Genomic DNA, 19,579 nt, shown 5'->3' with positions numbered 1-19,579 from the left:
TCCTAGCTCCACATGGCAAAGCTGGGATGGCTTGACGGGGCCTGGACGATCCACGTGCTTCTCTCCAGAAACTGGGGTCTTGGTGTGGCCACAGGCTGGGTCCTCTGTCCACGTGGCCTCTTGTCACTCAGCAGTCTAAACCAGGCTTCCTTCCTGACAGAAGCTGCTGGGAGCCTGAAGGCCGAAGCTCAAAAGCATCTGATGCTTCTGACTGGTCAAAGCAGGTCACAGCCCAGACTTCTGGGGAGAGAGACACCCCCTGGCTTTGGTGGGGGGACCAAAGCAGGACCACAAGGCCAGGGGGTTTGTGTACAGGGAGGGGTTCTGACATCCATACTGACCATGTACCAGAGGTGAGAGGCAGGTAGCACAATGAAATGCAAGTAGTTCAGAGCATGTCTCAGGTTTACTTGAACAAATCCTTTATAAACCAGATCAGCTCAGACTTCCCTGGTGGTGCAATGGATAAGAATCTACCTGTCAAATCAGGGGACATGGATTTGATTCCTGGTCTAAGGAAGATTCCACATGTGGTAGAGCAAGTAAGTCCATGTGCCACAATTACTGTGCCTCTGTTCTAGAGCCTCCAGCCACAAATACAGAACCCACGTGCTGCAACAGCTGAAGCCCGAGCACTCTAGGGCCTGTGAGCCACAACTACTGAGTGTGTGCCACAACTAAAGCCCAGGAGCCCAGAGCCTTTTCTCAGCAGCAAGAGAAGCCACCACAATGAGAAGCCCCAACACTGCAACAAAGAGCAAAGAGCAGTCCCTGCTCACCACACCTGGAGAAAGTCCACACAAAGCAACAAAGACCCAGTGCAGTCAAAAATAATAAGTAAAAGAGATCAGCTGTGGTTTTTTTTTTTTTCCCCAAGAAGAAGTGGGGTATAGGAACCCCAGTGCTTTTCTTTTAAAAAATATTTATTTATTTTTGGCTGTGCGGGGTCTTTGTTCCCTTTCTCTAGTTCTGGCAAGTGAGGGCTACTCTCTAGTCAGAAGGCAAGCTTCTTATTGTGGTGGCTTCTCCTGTTGTGGAGCACAGGTTCTAGGGCAAGCAGGCTCGGGAGTTGTGGCATGTGGGCTCAGCTGCCCTGTGGCATGCAGGACCTTCCTGGACCAGGGACTGAACTTGTGACCCTTGCATTGTACAGTGGACTCTTAACCACTGGGCCACCAGGGAAGCCCAAGATCAGTTAATTTAATCAAATATAGTTAAACACAATACCAGACCACCTTACCTGCCTCCTGAGAAATCTGTACGCAGGTCACGAAGCAACAGTTAGAGCCAGACATGGAACAACAGACTGGTTCAAAATTGGGAAAGGAGTACGTCAAAGCTGTATATTGTCACCCCGCTTATTTAACTTATATTCAGAGTACAACATGTGAAATGCTGGGCTGGATGAAGCAAAAGCTAGAATCAAGATTGCTGGGAGAAATACCAATAAGCTCAGACATGCAGATGACACCACCCTTATAGCAGAAAGCGAAGAAGAACTAAAGAGCCTCTTAATGAAAGTCAAAGAGGAGACTGAAAAAGTTGGCTTAAAACAACATTTAAAAAACTAAGATCATGGCATCTAGTCCCATCACTTCGTGGCAAATAGATGAGGAAACAATGGAAACAGTGAAAGACTATTTTCTTGGGCTCCAAAATCACTGCAGATGTTGAGTACAGCCATGAAATTAAAAGATGCTTGCTCCTTGGAAGAAAAGCTATGACCAACCTAGGCAGCATATTAGAAAGCAGAGACATTACTTTGCCAACAAAGGTCCATCCAGTCAAAGCTATAGTTTTTCCAGTAGTCATGTGTGGATCTGAGAGTTGGACTATAAAGAAAGTTGGGTGCTGAAGAATTTATACTTTCAAACCGTGGTGTTAGAGAAGGCTCTTGAGAGTTCCTTGGACTGCAAGGAAACCAAACCAGTCCATCCTAAAGGAAATCAGTCCTCAATATTCATTGGAAAGACTGATGCTAAAGCTGAAATTCCAATCCTTTGGCCACCTGATGTGAATAACTGACTCTGGAAAAGATCCTGATGCTGGGAAAGATTGAAGGCAGAAGAAGGGGACTACAGAGGATGAGGTGGTTGGATGGCATCACCGATTTGATGGACATGAGTTAGAGCAAGCTCTGGAAGTTGGGGCTGGACAGGGAAGCTTGGCATGCTGTAGTCCATGGGGTCACACAGAGTTGGACATGACTGAACTGAACTGAAAAACATATGTTTACATTTTTATGACCTTAAATAGTTCTTGGAAAAAAATAACTTATCTGACCCAAAAAACCAGACTAAGAAATGTAGGAAAGTTTAATTAAGCTTTGCATACATAAATAAACCTAATTCTTCCACAATGCTACATTATCTTTTCAGTGTTATGTGTCAGGAGAAAGATATATAGTTGTTTTAAGTCAAAATTATGGAACCAGTCTAATTTGGGGGCTTGTCCTGGTGGCTCAGTAGTAAAGAATCTGCCTGCCAATGAAGGAGACACAGGTTCAGTCCCTGGTCCAGACGATCCCTTGGAGAAGGAAATGGCAACCCACTCCAGTATTCTTGCCTGGAAAATCCCACGGACAGAGGAGCCAGGTGGACTACAGTCCATGGGGTTGCAAAGAGTCAGACACAACTTAGCCACTAAATAACAATAACAGTCTAATTTGTTCAAGGATTCATCCTAATTAAAAACACTACCTAAACTTTTATAATAGAGATTGTTAAACTCCACATTTTCCACCCTGACATTTAAACAGTATTAAAGCAATGTTTCTATGACATGAAGTCTTCTTGGCAATATTTGCTCTCTGCCAGAACTCACATCTCTCTGTTTCTTATCCAAAGATCAACCACTGTCTCAGGTGTTTTGTTCTTTTTTAAACTGTGGATTCTCCAAAAAAAAAAAGACTTTCTTTTAAAGGGTGAACACTTCTAAGGCATAGCTGTTTGCTCTAGGTTGCATTGCTGTAGCTAGGTTGCATTCAACTCTGCAACACCATGGATTGTAGACCACCAGGCTCCTCGGTCCATGAGACTTCCCAGCAAGAAAAGTGGAGTGGGTTGCCATTTCCTTCTCTAGGGACTCTTTCCAACCCGGGGATCAAACCCACATCTCCTGCTTGGCACACAGATTCTTTACCACTGAGCCACCTGGAAAGCTCTACGTTGTTATTAGGAACTCAGTTTCTCTTTTCTTTCTGGAATTCTCACATTCTCTAGCTTTTTTTCTTTTAGCTTTTTAATCATACAGACTGCTTTGGTTTCCAGGAAGACAGGGAGTTACATTAAAACACCCAGAGAATGCCTCCAGTCAAGTATCTGGAGACCCTGGGACTTGGGCCTCGTTCTCCATGGCTGCCCAGAGAACGGGCTTCAACACATGTCATATGCTTCAGTCCAGTGGGGCTACCCGCCTCCTGTGGTCCATCTTTGGCCACCAAAGCCCTTTGCGCCCCCCCAAGTCCTCCCATGGCCTCTGCCATGAAGAGACATGGTGGGCTCTCATCAATTTCCTGCCACAGGTCTGCAATTAGGACTGCCAGGTAAACACCACATGGGACATACTTGTACTGAGAAATGTATTTATCTGATATTCAGATCTAACTGGGAGACCTGTACTTTTATTCGCTGAAGTTGGCAACCTTCCTGGAATCAGCCATAGACCCCAGAGTCCTGGCTTTCACCAGAAGTGGAGTGGAGGGCACTTAAGAGCCACTGCTGGGGGTCTCAGTTTGTAGACCCCACTCTCAAACATAAGCACACAGCCAAGTGCCACCAGTGGAAGCCCACTGCCATGGGAAGCAGAGGCTCCAGTCCACAGACAGACGATGAACTGGGAAGAAGTGCAAACAGGACTTGGTGGGGGAGGGGGAGGAGGAAATCCACAGCATCAGTATCCTCCCAGAAGCGACCTGACCACACCCACGAAACAGACACACAGAAAACAAAGGGGTCTTAGAAATGAAGAACAAAGTAACAGAAAAGAAAAAATTCATTACCTGTGTTAGAAGAAAATGTTGAGAGTGCCAATCAGATAGAATATAGAAAGTGATCCAAAAAACAGGAGTTTCAGAAGAAAAGAAATAGAGGGAAGGAAATGACAAAACGGTTCAAGAAAATGTCTTAGAACTGATGGAGGGTTAGGTGTTTGCAGATAGAATTAGGCTCCCGCAGGGCAGAAACAGACCCACACCAAAGCACATATCGTGGGAGAGTTCACACCAGTGAGGAAAGAGGAGCTTTGAAAAAGTCACAGCAGCTCTGGAGCCAAAACAGGTGCGCTTTTCTCAACACTGAGAATGGGAATATGAGAGAGTGACGTCTGCAGAGCTTGGCAGGAAATAATTTCCAGCCTAGAATTCCATATCCACCCAAACTGTCAACCAAGAAACAGGATGCAATAAAGCCATGTGCAGATTTACAAAGTTTTTTGTGGAGGAAACTATGGAAGATGTGGGCTTCCCTCATAGCTCAGTTGGTAAAGAATCTGCCTACAGTGCAGGAGATCCGAGTTCGATTCCTGGGCTGGGAAGATCCCCTGGAGAAGGAAATGGCAACCCACTCCAATATGCTTGCCTGGAGAATCCCATGGGCAGAGGAGCCTGGTGGTCTACAGTCCATAGGGTTGCAAGACTTAGACACAACTTAGCAACTAAATTACCATCCACCATGGAGGATATGCTCTTTCAAAATGAAGGAAGGAAAAAGAATTTTAAAATGTAAGTGAACACGAGGGGTCAGGGGAGCAGAGAGTTTGAGAGAATCCCCAAGGTGAAAGCCGGGCCCAGAGGCGATAGGCAAGCAGCCAGCTCGACAGGTGAGTGGTCCAGGAGAGACCTCACCTCAAGGTGAGTGAAGCTCAGCTGCTCGAGAGGTGGGCTGAGAACTTGGTGTTGACATTGTGATGAGGACACAGAAAACTAAAGCAACCGAAAAGAATAAAAATAAGACAATTAATGCTTCTGCGGAAAAGAAAAACTGGGAAGGAAGAGCAGTGAGTATCTCCTTTTTATGGTTACAGGGACATGAACACACTCATGGCCCCCAACTCACAAGTCAGAGGAGGGGCGGGAGGGGACAGCAGAGGACACCTCCAAGGAAAACGAACCACAAAGACAAGTATGTTCAGTGCCATATTTTCCAGAGTGAAAGGTCCCATGAGCGAGTGTGAATTCAATTTAGTGGTTCACAAAAACCATTTCTTAATGAAGTTGATTAGAACAGAAAATGTCTGAAATTACTGTGCTTCAGTTCAGTCACACAGTCGTCAGACTCTTTGCGACCCCATGGACTGCAGCACGCCAGGCCTCCCTGTCCATCACCAACTCCCAAAGTTTACTCAGATTCATGTCCATTGAGTCAGTGATGCCATCCAACCATCTCATCCTCTGTCATGCCCTTTTCCTCCCACCTTCAAACTTTCCCAGCATCAAGGTCTTTTCCAATGAGTCAGTTCTTCACATCAGGTGGCCAAAGTATTGGAGTTTCACCTTCAGCATCAGTCCTTCCAATGAATATTCAGGACTGATTTCCTTTAGGATGAACTGGTTGGATCTCCTTGCAGTCCAAGAGACTTGAGTCTTCTCCAACACCACAGTTCAAAAGCATCAATTCTTCAGCTTTCCTTATAGTCCAACTCTCACATCCACACATGACTACTGGGAAAAAAATAGCTTTGATTAGATGGACCTTTGTTGGCAAAATATTATCTCTGCTTTTTAAACATGCTGTCTAGGTTGGTCATAGCTTTTCTCCCAAGGAGCAAGCATCTTTTAATTTCATGGCTGCAGTCACCATTTGTAGTAATTTTGGAGCCCCCCAAAATAAAGTCTGTCACTGTTTCCATTGTTTCACCATCTATTTACCATGAAGTGATGGGACCAGATGCCATGATCTTCGTTTTCTGAATGTTGAGTTTTAAGTGAACATTTTCACTCTCCTCTTTCACCTTTATCAAGAGGCTCTTTAGTTCTTCTCTTTTTGCCATAAGGATGGTGTCATCTGTATATCTTGAGGTTATTGGTATCTCTTCCGGCAATCTTGATTCCAGCTTGTGCTTCATCCAGCCTAGCATTTTCCATGATGTACTCTGCATATAAGTTAAATAAGCAGGGTGACAATATACAGCCTTGACATACTCCTTTCCCAATTTTGAACCAGGTCTGTTGTTTCATGTCCAGTTCTAACTGTTGCTTCTTGACCCGCATACAGATTTCTCAGAAGCATGTCAGTTGGTCTGGTATTCCCATCTCTTCAAGAATTTTCCAGTTTGTTATGATTCACACAGTCAAAAGCTTTGGCATAGTCAATAAAGCAGTAGATGTTTTTCTGGAACTCTCTTGCTTTTTTGATGATCCAACAGATGTTGGCAATTTGATCTCTGGTTCCTCTGCTTTTTCTAAATCCAGCTTGAGCATCCATACTGTGCTTAGGAGGGCTAAGCATTTTTTTTTTTTAATTTTGTAGATGTGGGTGTGTACCAGGTTGTGATATATAAAATATATTTGAGTTTTGCTCAAAAAAGTCCAAAACCCACCAAGTTAGAGACATGACATTAAATACCAAAAGAATTATCTAAAAGGCTGACTTGCTTCTGGGAAAGGTGGTGTGGGGAAAGGAAGAGAGACTGCTGTTCTCTTAAGCAGCACTGTTGAACTATTAAACTATTTACATGTGTAGATATGCACTGACATGATTTTTATAAAAACTGTTCAGTCACTCAATCATGTCCGACTCTTTGTGACCCCATGGACTAAAGCACGCCAGGCTTCCCTGTCTTCCAGCATCTCCCAGATGTTGCTCAAACTCCTGTCTATCAAGTCAGTGATGTCATCCAACCATTTCATCGTCTCTTGTCCCCTTCTCCTCCTACCTTCAATCTTTCCCAGTATCTGGGTCTTTTCCAGTGAGTTAGTTCTTCACATCAGGTGGCCAAAGTAGTGGAGCTTCAGCTTCAGCAACAGTCTTTCCAGTGAATATTCAGGACTCATTTCCTTTAGGATGGACTGGTTTGATCTTCTCGCATTCCATGGGACTCTCAATAGTCTTCTCCAACACCACAGTTCAAAAGCATCAATTCTTCAGCACTCAACTTTCTTTATAGTCCAACTCTCACATCCACACGACTATTGGAAAAACCATAGCTTTGACTGGATGGACCTTTGTCGGCAAAGTAACGTCTCTGCTTTTTAATATGCTGTCTAGGTTGGTCATAGCTTTTCTTTCAAGGAGTAAGCGTCTTTTAACTTCTTGGCTGCAGTCACCATCTGCAGTGATTTGGAGTCCAAAAAAATAAAGTCTGTCACTGTTTCCATTGTTTCCCCAACTATTTGCCATGAAGCAATGGGACCAGATGCCATGATCTTAGTTTTTTGAATGTTGTTTTAAGCCAACTTTTTCACTCTCCTCTTTCACTTTCATTAAGAGTCTCTTTAGTTCTTCTCTTTCTGCCATAAGGGTGGTGTCGTCTGCATATCTGAGGTTATTGGTATTTCTCCCGGCAATCTTGATTCCAGCCTGTGCTTCATCTAGCCCAGCATTTTGCATGATGTACTCTGCATATAAGCTAAATAAGCAGGGTGATAATATACAGCCCTGATGTACTCCTTTCCCAATTTTGAACCAGTCCATTGTTCCATGTCTGGTTCTAACTGTTGCTTCTTGACCTGCACACAGGCTTCTCAGGAGACAGGTAAGGTGGTCTGGTATTCCCATCTCTTTAAGAATTTTCCATAGTTTGTTGTGGTCCACACAGGCAAAGGCTTTAACACTGTCAGTGAAGCAGATGTTTTTCTGGAACTCTCTTGCTTTTTCTGTGATTCACTTTTTAAAAAATAAGGTTTGGAGTCAAACAGTCTGCGCTGACTCATGGCTTCTCAGTCATGTGACTGTGGACAAGCTCATCTGTGCACTCAAGAGTCCTCCCTTATCAGACAAAGCTCATTATAGACTTGTTGTGAAATGAGACAGTCCTGTGAAGAACCTAGCACTCTGTCTGTAGTAGAAGGAATCAGACCTACATCAATTATTAATTGTTTAAAAACATAATTCTTATTCTGCCAACTGTCTCTCGGACACCTACTCTTGGAAAGCTACTGTAGGATGTACTCTGTGAAGAAAAGGAAATAAACCACTGGAATAAAACTGGAACATGCAGCATTCCAGAAACAGAGGCTCCAGCTTATGAGGCCAAGGGTATCCCAGGGAGACCTTACTGGTGCCACTGAGGGCCCAGGGCAGCCCAGACAGGGCTCAGGAGGGCGGTTCCACCTGAAGAAAGCACTCGAGGAACTGGACTGGACTGAGGGTTTTCAAGTTCTGTCAGCATGTTTGGGGCTGAGTCAGTGACACATAGAAAAACTTGCAAAAGAAAAAGCAAGACAAGACCAAAAAGCTGAACAACAAAGGAAATCTAAGTTTTGAGGCCATTTACACTGCCATGATGACACTAGGAGGAGAGGCTGAGGCCAGCACACAGAGGTGCTGAGGCTGGTGCCTCTGGGACAGGCTCAGGGTAGGTGAGGTGAGTTGGGTGAGCAGAAGCTGAGAACTCCAGGTTGAGCCACATACAGTCCTGCTGCTGCTGCTAAGTTGCTTCAGTCGTGTCCGACTCTGTGCGACCCCATCGACAGTAGCCCACGAGGCTCCCCAGTCCCTGGGATTCTCCAGGCAAAAACACTGGAGTGGGTTGCCATCTCCTTCTCCAATGCATGAAAGTAAAAAGTGAAAGGAAAGTGCTAAGTCGCTCAGTCATATCCGACTCTTAGCGACCCCATGGACTTCAGCCTACCAGGCTCCTCCATCCATGGGATTTTCCAGGCAAAAGTACTGGAGTGGGTTGGCATTGCCTTCTCCGACATACAGTCCTACCTGCCCCATAAAATTAAGAAATAAGAATTCAACTGTAAATACATAGTAACAAAACCAACAAGAACAAAGTGAACAGGCTCCTTTTGGCAGGGTTCATGGGGAAGCCCAGGTCTGAGTTCCAGAGGACCATGGGGTGATGCACCCCCTCCCCATTCATGTGACAGCTTTGGTGTCCCAAGCCCTTGGGGACTCCAGGCCAAAAAGCCCCAGTTGTGGTAGTCTCTGGGGCTTCCTCCATCCACAGAGGGAGGCTGGGTTCACTCAGCAGGAAGATAGGCTGAATCAGTTCCCACCCCCACACTGCAGACCATCTACACTAGGGCAAGGCCAGCCCACGTGGGTGAGGGTGTGGGGTATCAGGTCACAGGGTGGTCCCTGTCCTACTTTCCCAAAATCACTGGTCAACCTACACTCCACATGGCACATGCATAATTCATGCCAGTGACCCGGTTTACCCTAATCTTGGGTCTTGGCCATTGCAAAGAGGCTCCTAAGGAGATGGCACAACTCCCCCCCAGCCCAAGTGTTGTTTCCCCTTCTCTTGTCTTCAAGAGGTCCTGACAGTCCTGTCGCTGCCAAAGCTGAAAGGAAGGGGCTGTAGGCCTGGTCCTACCCCACTGGGGTCTCCAGTGCTTCCCTCCCTACTCAGTCAGAAGGGATCCTTGAAATACACACAGGCTGCCCCACACCCCACACAGAGAACTCCAGCCTCTGTGACGGGCCAAGTCTCTGCAGAGGTTAACTCTAGCCCCAGGCCTACTGCTCAACTGACCCCCAGGTGAGGGGCCCAATGCCACAGCTCAGCCTCCTCATCCAAACACTGGCCCAGCAGCGCTCTGTGGGGTTGAGGTCAGTGCCAGGAAGATTCAACAGGGCGTCTGGGTGCCCAGCCAGGCAGTGGAGCTGTCAACCTTCAGCGCCCACCCTCAGGCTACCTCCAGTCCCAAGTCTGGACTGCTTCACCCCATCTTGGGGGCTGCAGCTCCACTGCCCTTCAGGAAAGTGAAAGTTGCTCAGTCGTGTCCAACTCTTTGCAACCTCATGGACTGTACAGTCCATAGAATTCTCCAGGCCAGAATACTGGAGTGGGTAGCCTTTGCCTTCTCCATGGGATCTTCCCAACTCAGGGATCAAATCCAGGTCTCCTGCCCTGCAGGAAGATTCTTTACCAGCTGAGCCACAAGGAAAGCCAAAGAATACTGGAGTGGGTAGCCTATCCCTTGTTCAGCAGTTCTGACCCAGGAATCGAACCAGGGTCTCCTGCGTTACAGGCGGATTCTTTACCAACTGAGCTCTCAGGGAAGCCTCAGGCCTTCAGGGGCTTTCTCCAAAACTCAGTCCTGGAGAGGAACATTCTCTGCCTCCCTGTCCCCCAGGCTCCAGTGTTCTTCAGCAAGTCCAGTGGGCATGGCCAGGCCAGGGGAGTGAGGCCTCCCTCTGCCCTATGCCTTGTCCCTCTGTCACCCTCACCAGCCTGTGTGCTCCCCTGGGTGGCGGGGAGCACAGCCATTCACATGCAGAGTTTGAGGGGCGCACACGTATGTGTGCACTGTGTCCACCCCTGTGCGTCCAGCCTCACACCCTCCCCTAGGACTTGAACCTGCCTGGCTCCTTCCTTGGCCCATGGTGTGGACACAAATGCCCAGGCTGGAAGAGCCTGGCCATGCCCCAGAAGAAGCAGCAGAGCGACAGGCGTGGTGCAGAGCTGACTGCAGTGCCTGCCCTGGGTCCAAAAGGCAGCCACTCCAGCCCTGGAGCCTCTCCTCTGGCTGTGCTCCTGCCAAAGCACTGCTCCGAGACGCTGCGGAGGAACCAACTGCAGGTCAGAACCACGTCACAAAGGCGGGCCCCTCGCTCTGTGCCCCTCTCAGGGGGTGTCCAGGGCTAGAACAGGAGCCAACACAGAGGAGATGGGAGAGGGTGGAGGCCCCACAGGGAAGAAGCAAGAGGCAGCCTCCTGCGGTCTGGGAGGAGCTAAAGAGTAAAAATAAAACCCCCAAACCACCTCCTGAGGTCACAGCTGGGGCCCAGGGCACCCGAACCACAGGCTGGACAAGGTCTGCACGTGAGTCAGGCAGGGCAGCTGCCACCAGGTCTAGGCCCAACAAGGCACCGGAGGGGAAGGGACTAAGGAGACCAGCAGGGCTGGGCCAGCTCGAGACAACCCGAAAGGATCAATGACATCAGGAGCAGGGGCCTGGATGGCAGTCCCACTCACACGTCCAGGCTACCTACTCTCGGTCAGGGGCTGCTCTGGGCGCTGTAGGGCATTTCACAGCATCCTCAGCCTCACGCACTATGACCCCACCATGACAACCAAAACTGTCTCCAGACACGGCCAAATGTCCACTTAAGAACCACTGCTCTGGAGGAATGGTGAGGCTGTGCAGTCTGGAGCCCCTGGGCACACCCCCAGCATGGAGGAGACGGGGGCCCTAAGGCACTCTGCCAGGTGGCTGCCTCCTGGCATCTGGGTCTGTGCCTCTCTGCACAGGCGGCCAGTTGCACCCCCAGCACTTGCTGCCCCAGCCGAGCTTCTGACGGACAGAGGCCTTGTCTCCAAACTCAGCATCTATTTCTCCTCCGCCAGTCAGGGAAGGGTGCGGTGAGCCGCAGGCAGCTCCGCAGCAGGGTTGGAAGGAAACACCGGGAGCAGCTGCTCAGCAGCCATGGGTATCAGCCAAGGGCGGCACTGGCAGATGGAGGCCCTGCTGAGCAGCCCGGTGGAGCTGGGGCCAGACTGACTACCAGAAGAGCCTGGTCCACTCCACCCCAGGAAGGCCCCACTGCCGAAGCCCTGGACCTCGGAGCCCTGCCCCACCCGCAGCTGAGGATGCTTGTGTTCTGGTGTGTCCTAGTGCTCAGCAAAAACCCCTAGGGCTGCCAGGAGCCCAGAAGTGCCCCCTAGTGGTTGCTAGTGGAAGCAGTCCTGTGCCCGCAATGGCCTCAGTTCAGTTCAGTTCAGTCGATCAGTCGTGTCCGACTCTTTGCGACCCCATGAATCGCAGCACGCCAGGCCTCCCTGTCCATCACCATCTCCCGGAGTTCACTCAGACTCACGTCCATCGAGTCCGTGATGCCATCCAGCCATCTCATCCTCGGTCGTCCCCTTCTCCTCCTCCTCTCCCAGCATCAGAGTCTTTTCCCATGAGTCAACTCTTCGCATGAAGTGGCCAAAGTACTGGAGTTTCAGCTGTAGCATCATTCCTTCCCAAAAAATCCCAGGGCTGATCTCCTTCAGAATGGACTGGTTGGATCTCCTTGCAGTCCAAGGGACTCTCAAGAATCTTCTCCAACATCACAGTTCAAAAGCATCAATTCTTCGGCGCTCAGCCTTCTTCACAGTCCAACTTTCACATCCATACATGACCACAGGTCCCCTCAAAGTCAGGGCCAGCTTCACCTTCCTGACACCCAACACATACATTTGCTCCATGAGCACATCCCACTGACAAGCAGGGACCCAGATGGGCCCCTTGGCTAGAAGCCTGCTCACCTGGCTGGCGGGCACACACAGGACAGGGCCCACTGAAGCATTGGGGTCATCAGTGCCTTTCCAGAGGAACTTCTAGGAAGCTTGTGTCCAAGCACAGCCCCTCCCTCCAGATCTGCAGGGAACCCAACCCAGGCCCCAGACACATCTCCATAGCCCTAGTGTGAAGCAGGACAGGGGCATCTCCAGGGCTCAAGAGAGGTGCACCTTCCCCTCCTTGCAAATGGCAGTCAGGAGCAAGGGAGACACCTCACCTATGCTCACTTGAGCTCAGACTCTGACCAGGCTCCACGCCTGCAGCCCAATCCCCCAAGCCTGGATATGAGAGGCCCAGGCTCCCTGCTTAATCCCCTACTATTAGACACAACACGTTCCTCTCCACGTAAACAGAATCTGGAATCCCTGGGGGCAACTGGCTCATGATAAGGCTCCAGGCTTCCCCAGCTGGATAAAGGGGCCCCTCTCAGCCAGTCCAACCCTGAACCTGCCAGAGCAGGCCATCCCTTCCTGATGAGCCCCAAAAAGCGGCAGAGGCCAAGGAGCTCACAACAGGCTAGGGGTCCCCTGCTGTAGCTGAGCAGGACCTGCCCACCATCCCTGAGGACAGGTGCTTTTGCTGCCTCCTACCCGTCTGCCCAGTGAGGGCCTCCCTGACCCCCCAACTGTGCAAGTCCACTGTTGTTTTTTTTCTTTTCAATCATCAGGTCCTATAGCAACACACGAGCCATAGCTGGTTGATCCTAAAACCAAAGAGATGGAGTGCTAACTATAAGCTCTGCTCAGGTTTTCAACTGCAAGAAGGATCAATGGTATACTCACTCTCTAACCCCCAGATGGTCCCCGTGCCATGCTCCCTGACTGTGTGCTCACCAGGGGCAGGGCTGTGACTCTTCACAGATGTCCCACAGCACTGGCTTTCCCTCCTGCAGCCGTGGCACCAGGACAGGGCCCGCTGGGGGAAGGGGCTCTCAATCTCCCCCAGTGGCCTTGGGCTCTTGTAATACCAGAAGCTGGCACCAGCCTTCATCCCAGAACAGCTCACACCAAGCAGAAGAAGGTCCAGGCCAGTAGGGACAGCTGAGTCCCCAGAGCATTTATTATCATCGGGCATCAGCAGTCATGGGGGCGGGGGACAGAGACAGGAGACTCATTTGCCCTTCAGGTAGATCTTGGGGGTCTGCCAGCCTTGGGGGGCTTCCTTCAGGCCTGCCTTCTGCCAGATGCGCCTCAGGTCTCTCTCGAACTTCATCTGCGAGGGCAGAGGGAGTGACCACCAATAGGTTCATGGCATAGGCACGCACCCCAGCCACCCCACATAGCTGCAGTCAAGGGCCATGCTCACCTGCTTCCGTTTCAGACGTGCTTCCCTGACTTTCCGCCGCAGGAACCGGGTCCTCTTGACCAGCTTGCGGTACTTGTGATGATTCATCTTCCGCCGGCGGATCTTGAGCACGTTTCTGCACTGTATCTGGGGCGCATCCCAGATGTCCTTACCACCATGCTCAACCCCTTCGCCCACCTGACTGGGTGGACACTCATAGAGTTGGGCTGGAGACACAGTCCCTGGGGCCCCAGTGTCCAGTCTGGGTAGGAGGTAGCGAATGGTCAGCCAGCTCTCCAGGGGGCTGATGGACATCTTCCTTGGGACCAGCATCTCCTCAAGTTCCATGTGGACCTGCCTGCCAGGGAGAGAGGCAACCCCACTTGGGCCTGTTGGCTTCGTGCTATAGCCAGGCCTGCAGGCATGCCTGCCCAGCACCCCTAAGACAGGCCAGGGTCCACTGCAGCCTGCAGGAGACAAGAGAGCACAGTTAATTACTGCTCATGGGGCTACACGACCCACACAGCCATGGGGCCTGTGGAGCAGAACCCCCTGAAGCCCTGCCGACATTCTCAGGCCAAGACTCACCTTCTGTGACATCTGGATGTCTACAGGGTTGTCTGCTCTCATCCATCAGAGAGCAGACAGAATGAAAACTACAAGCACAGAAAATTAACCAAACTGATCACATGGATCAGATTTGTATAATTCAGTGAAACTATGAGCCATGCCGTGTAGGGCCACCCAAGACAGACGGGTCATGGTGGAGGGTTCTGACAAAACGTGGTCACTAGAGAAGGGAATGGCAAACCACTTCAGTATTCTTGCCTTGAGAACCCCATGAACAGTATGAAAAGACAAAAAGATATGACACTGAAAAATGAACTCCACAGGTCAGGAGGTGCCTGATATGCTACTGGAAAAGAACAGAGAAAAAGCTTCAGAAGGAATGAAGAAGCTAAGCCAAAGTGGAAATAATGCCCAGGTGTGGATATATCTGGTGATGAAAGTTAAAGACCAATGCTATAAATAACAATATTGCATAGGAACCTGGAATATTAGGTCCATGAATTAAAGTGAATTGGAAGTGGTCAAACAGGAGATGGCAAGAGTGAACATTGACATTTTAGGAATCAGTGAACTAAAATGGACCGGAATAGGAGAATTTAATCCAGATGACCATTATTTTAACCACTGTGGGCAAGAATCCCTTAAAAGAAACGGAGTAGCCCTCACAGTCAACAAAAGAGTCTGAAATGCAGCACTTGGATGCAGTCTCAAAAATGAAAGAATGATCTCTGTTTCCAACGCAAACCATTCAGTATCACAGTAATCCAAGTCTATGCCCCAACCACTAATACCAAAGAAGCCGAAGTTGAATGGTTCTACAAAGACCTACCTGATCTTCTAGAACTAACAATTAAAAATATGTCCTTTTCATCATAGGGGACTGGAATGCAAAAGTAGGAAGTCAAGAGATACCTGAAGTAACAGGCAAGTTTGGCCTTGGAGTACAAAATAAAGCAGGGCAAAGGCTAATAGAGTTTTGCCAAGAGAACACACTGGTCATAGCAAACACCCTCATCCAACAACACAAGAAATGACTCTACACATGGACATCACCAGATGATCTATATTGAAATCAGACTGATTATATTATCTGCAGCCGAAGATGGAGCAGTTTTATATAGTCAGTAAAAACAAGACTGGGAACTGACTGTGGCTCAGATCACGAACTCCTTATTGCCAAATTCAGACTTAAATGGAAAAAAGTAGGGAAAACCACTAGACTATTCAGGTATGACCTAAATCAAATCCCTTATGATTATACAGAAGTGACAAATAGACTCAAGGGATTAGAGTTGATAGAGTGTTTGAAGAACTGTGGACAGAGGTTCATAACAGCATACAGAAGACGCTGATCAAGACCATCCCCAAGAATATAAAAGCAAAAAAGCAAATGGTTGTCTGAGGAGGCCTTGAAAATAGCTGAGAAAAGAAGAGAAGTGAAAGGCAAAGGAGAAAAGGAAAGATATACCCATCTGATAATGCAGAATTCTGAAGAATAGCAAAGAGATATAAGAAAACCTACCTCAGTGATCAAAAATGCAAAGAAATAGAGGAAAGCAATAGAATAGGAAAGACTAGAGAACTCTTCAAGAAAATTAGAGATACCAAAGGAACATTTCATGCAAAGATAGGCACAGTAAAGGACAGAAGCAGAAGATATTAAGAAGAGGTGGCAAGAATACCCAGAAGAACTATACAAAAGAGACCTTCAGTCAGTTCAGTTGCTCAGTCGTGTTCGACTCTTTGCGACCCCATGGACTGCAGCACGCCAGGCTTCCCTGTCCATCACCAACTCCCGGAGCTTGCTCAAACTCACATCCATCAAGTCAGTGATGCCATCCAACCATCTCATCCTCTGTCATCCCCTTCCCCTCTTGCCTTCAATCTTTCCTAGCATCGAGGTATTTTCCAATGAGTCAGCTCTTCACATCAGGTGGGAGTTTCAGCTTCAGCCTCAGTCCTTCCAATGAATATTCAGGACTGATTTCCTTTAGGATAGACTGGTTGGATCTCCTTGCTGTCCAAGGGACTCTGAAGAGTCTTCTCCAACAACACAGTTCAAAAGCATCAATTCTTTTTTTTTTTCCATTTCCAAAAAGAGGTTTTATTTACTTTGGTCCACAGTTGGTATTTTCACATTATTTCTTGGTCCTAGGGCTCCTGGGCAGGGGCTGGTCCCTGTGGGGGCCTCTGGGTGGGGGTCCCTGTGCAGTACTTGGTCGGGGAGTAGGGACAAGTGTGGGGGTGGGGGCTGGCTTTGTCTCAAGCACTCAGAACTCCACTGTCCTGCCTGGGCCTCAGTGTCCCCACTGGGCCCCTGGGAGGGCCCAGGATTGTGATCTGAGAGTCCTAGGGAAATCCATGAGGCCTAAAATATTTTGGGACTGTGGCCTGACCTTCTCTCAGCTCCACCCCCTGCCACCATTCCCCTGAAGAAAAAGTATTTTCATTTCATTACAACTGCCTGAAACTTTTGTGGGTACAGAAACCACAAACTGATCGGTAGAAAAAAGAGAAACAGGGAAGACATAACCGGAAACCACTTGGGACCAGTTCCCCTCCTTGCCTGGGTTTCTTCTTCCCCCTAACAGCTTGGCCTAAAGTCTGCTGGGAAACCTGATGCCTGAGCTGCCCTGGTGGGGACCCCCCCCACCCCACATGCATCTGGATATGGCCTTCACCCCTTTCCCCCAGAGTCTCAACTGGCAGCATTCAGACATGTAGAAAAACAAGGCAAAAAACACAGAAAGACTCAAAAACCCAGATGAGGCAATGATGTGGGGAGATGGCCTGCACGGGTGTCTCAGTAGCCTGCCTCCTCCTGGTAGTAGGGAGGGCACTCTGAGGGCTCCCCTGGGCCTGGGCCATCTCCAGGAGCTGCTGGAGTCCTGTGGGCCGCTGGGCCTTGAGGGCAGTACTTGGGGTCGTATATCTGCCAGCCTAGGCCAAAGACCTGACCACTCTGGTTGGCACCCTGTGTGTAGCCCATCTGCAGGGACATGGAGGAATTATCACATTTGTCTGTCCCCAGCTTTGTGTCGTAAATGTGCCACCGAGTCCCTGGAGCTGTCATGCCCACCTGGCTGGCACACTTGTTCGTGCCCATCTGGAGGCTGATGGTCGAGTGGTCCATGGGGGGCAGGATATGGTTTTTGGGGTCGTACAGATGCCGTCTGGTGCCGTAAGCTGTCATGCCAGACTGGCTGGCACATTTGTTGGCGCCCATCTGGAGCCCAGTGATGCACTGGCCCACCTTCATGGTGGCATCATCAAAGTTTCGCTCCTGCTTCTCTGAGTATTTGACGCCAATGTCCACTCTGCAGCCCCTTTGTCTTGGCCTTCCCAGCCAGGGCAAGAAGAGACACCTGCACCTGAGTCAAGTTCCCACTTTCAAACAGGTCATTGGCCTCGAACAGGTCAACAGGATTCATGCCGTAGCTCACCATGGCCTTGATGAAGTTGGAGAGGTTTTCTAGCTGGTGCCAGTTCTGCATGGAGCAGTTGATCTTAGGGATTGAGCCCGGCTGCAGTTTATTCATGAGTGTGCACAATATGATCCCATCCTTCAGACCCTTCTGGAAGTCTGGGCCAAAGGAGAGGCCAGTGAGTCCCTCAATCCAGCTTCGGAGCTCTGCCTCCTTCTGAGGGTCATATTTGGACTGTAGCCGGTTCTTGACCTCGGCCGAGAGCCCGTACGAAGGCCCCTTGTTGAACTGCGTGGAGCTCATGGTTGGCGGGCGCGGCACCGCGGGACGGGATGGATGGACCAAAAAGCATCAATTCTTCAGCATTCAGCTTTCTTTATACTCCAACTGTCATATCTGTACATGACAACTGGAAAAACCATAGCTTTGACTAGATGGACCTTTGTTGGCAAAGTAATGCCTCTGCTTTTTAATACGCTGTCCAGGTTTGTCATAGCTTTTATTTCAAGGAACAAGTGTCTTTTAATTTCATGATTGCAGTCACCATCTGCAGTGATTTTGGAGCCCAAGAAAATAAAGTATGTCACTGTTTCCATTGTTTCCCCATCTATTTGCCATGAAGTGATGGGACCAGGATGCCATGATCATCGTTTGTTGAATGTTGAGTTTTAAGCGAACTTTTCCACTCTCCTCTTTCACTTTCATCAAGATGCTCTTTAGTTCTTCTTCGCTTTCTGCCATAAAGGTGGTGTCATCTGCATATCTAAGGTTATTGATATTTCTTACGGGAATTTTGATTCCAGCTTGTGTTTCATCCAGCCCGGCATTTTGCATGATGTACTCTGCACACCTTGACAGTGTATTAAAAAGCAGAGACATTACTTTGCAACAAAGGTTTGTCTAGTCAAAGCTATGGTTTTTCCAGTAGTCATGTATGGATGTGAGATTTGGACCATAAAGAAAGCTGAGTGCCGAAGAACTGATGCTATTGAACTGTGGTGCTGGAGAAGACTCTTGAGAGTCCCTTGGACTGCAAGGAGATCAAACCAGTCAATCCTAAAGGAAATTCTGGAAGGACTGATGCTGAAGCTCCAATATTTGGCCACCTGATGCGAAAAGTCGACTCACTGGAAAAGATCTCGATGCTGAGAAAGACTGAAGGCAGAAGACGATGACAGAGAAAGAGATGGTTGGATGACCTATCGACATGAGTTTGAACAAGCTCCGGGAGATGGTGAAGGACAGGGAAGCCTGGCGTGCTGCAGTCCATGGGGGTCACAACGAGTCCGACAGGACTGAGCGACTGAACAACAACAGGGTTTGTTCGTGTTGCCTGGCCCTGCCTCTAGGTGGTCCGGAACAGCAGCGCAGGTCACCGAGCTGCTAACCCCACGGGGCTTCTTACCTGCCCTGGGAACAGCCCTGAGCAGCTGGGAAGTCAGGCTTATCAGAAACATGGTCTGTACGTGGCTGTGGCCCCAGGCGATCAGCGGAGCTGGAACACAGGTGTGCGCCTAGGTCACTCTGGGGGCTCTGGTCTCGTTCCGATTCCCGCACCCGGTCTCCCTCGCCACCCTCTCCCACCACGAGGATGCCACTTCGAGTACAGCTTCCTCCCTCAAAACCTCTGCCTCCGAGGGTCCCCAGCTGCGCGACTCTGGGCAGGTACTGGCCCTCCCTGAGCCTCAGCTTCACCCCAAGTCTCCCACCTCGCAGGTTGTGTCTACGATCGGGTCTCGGTCCCCGAGCCCCAGCCAGCCGCGGCCTCCTGGGCTGTCCCTGGAGCCCGCTCGCCGCGTCCTCACACAAACCCTCCCCAGACGCCGCAAGGAGGTTCAACAAACCATACCTTCGCCTCTCTCTAGTACTTCCGGTCCGTTCCTAAGGCCGCCCCAGCCCG

At 49.4% G+C, this 19,579-nt stretch overlaps 1 protein-coding gene and 1 pseudogene across 2 annotated transcripts; both read right to left on the bottom strand.

Annotated features, from left to right (window-relative positions):
• Positions 1-13,438: 13,438 nt before the first annotated feature.
• AURKAIP1 (aurora kinase A interacting protein 1) lies at positions 13,439-19,579 on the bottom strand. 2 transcript variants are annotated; one of them, XM_068986504.1, is made up of 4 exons: positions 19,529-19,579; positions 19,085-19,174; positions 13,706-14,151; positions 13,439-13,612 (listed from the first exon to the last, which is right to left on the bottom strand). In XM_068986504.1, the coding sequence occupies exons 2-4, from the start codon at positions 19,134-19,136 to the stop codon at positions 13,511-13,513; spliced, it is 600 nt and encodes a 199-aa protein (XP_068842605.1). In that variant the 5' UTR covers positions 19,137-19,174; positions 19,529-19,579; the 3' UTR covers positions 13,439-13,510. The 2 variants fall into 2 exon arrangements, with proteins under 2 accessions (XP_068842605.1, XP_068842604.1); XM_068986503.1 differs by lacking the exon at positions 19,529-19,579 and adding an exon at positions 19,389-19,513.
• LOC138090785 (calponin-2-like) lies at positions 17,058-17,982 on the bottom strand (annotated as a pseudogene).

The sequence above is a fragment of the Capricornis sumatraensis genome, chromosome 14 (genome assembly GCF_032405125.1).
Source record: "Capricornis sumatraensis isolate serow.1 chromosome 14, serow.2, whole genome shotgun sequence".
NCBI lineage: Eukaryota > Metazoa > Chordata > Mammalia > Artiodactyla > Bovidae > Capricornis > Capricornis sumatraensis.
This window is presented reverse-complemented; position numbering and strand designations above follow the sequence as displayed.

What these genes read in the sequence shown, in the direction of transcription:
- AURKAIP1 (XM_068986504.1), bottom strand. Translation starts at nt 19,136, where the DNA reads ATGTTTCTGATAAGCCTGACTTCCCAGCTGCTCAGGGCTGTTCCCAGG. An exon ending in CAGGGCTGTTCCCAGGGCAG is followed by an intron (nt 14,152 to 19,084) that starts GTAAGAAGCCCC and finishes TGTCTCCTGCAG; the next exon opens with GCTGCAGTGGACCCTGGCCT. An exon ending in CACGTCTGAAACGGAAGCAG is followed by an intron (nt 13,613 to 13,705) that starts GTGAGCATGGCC and finishes CTGCCCTCGCAG; the next exon opens with ATGAAGTTCGAGAGAGACCT.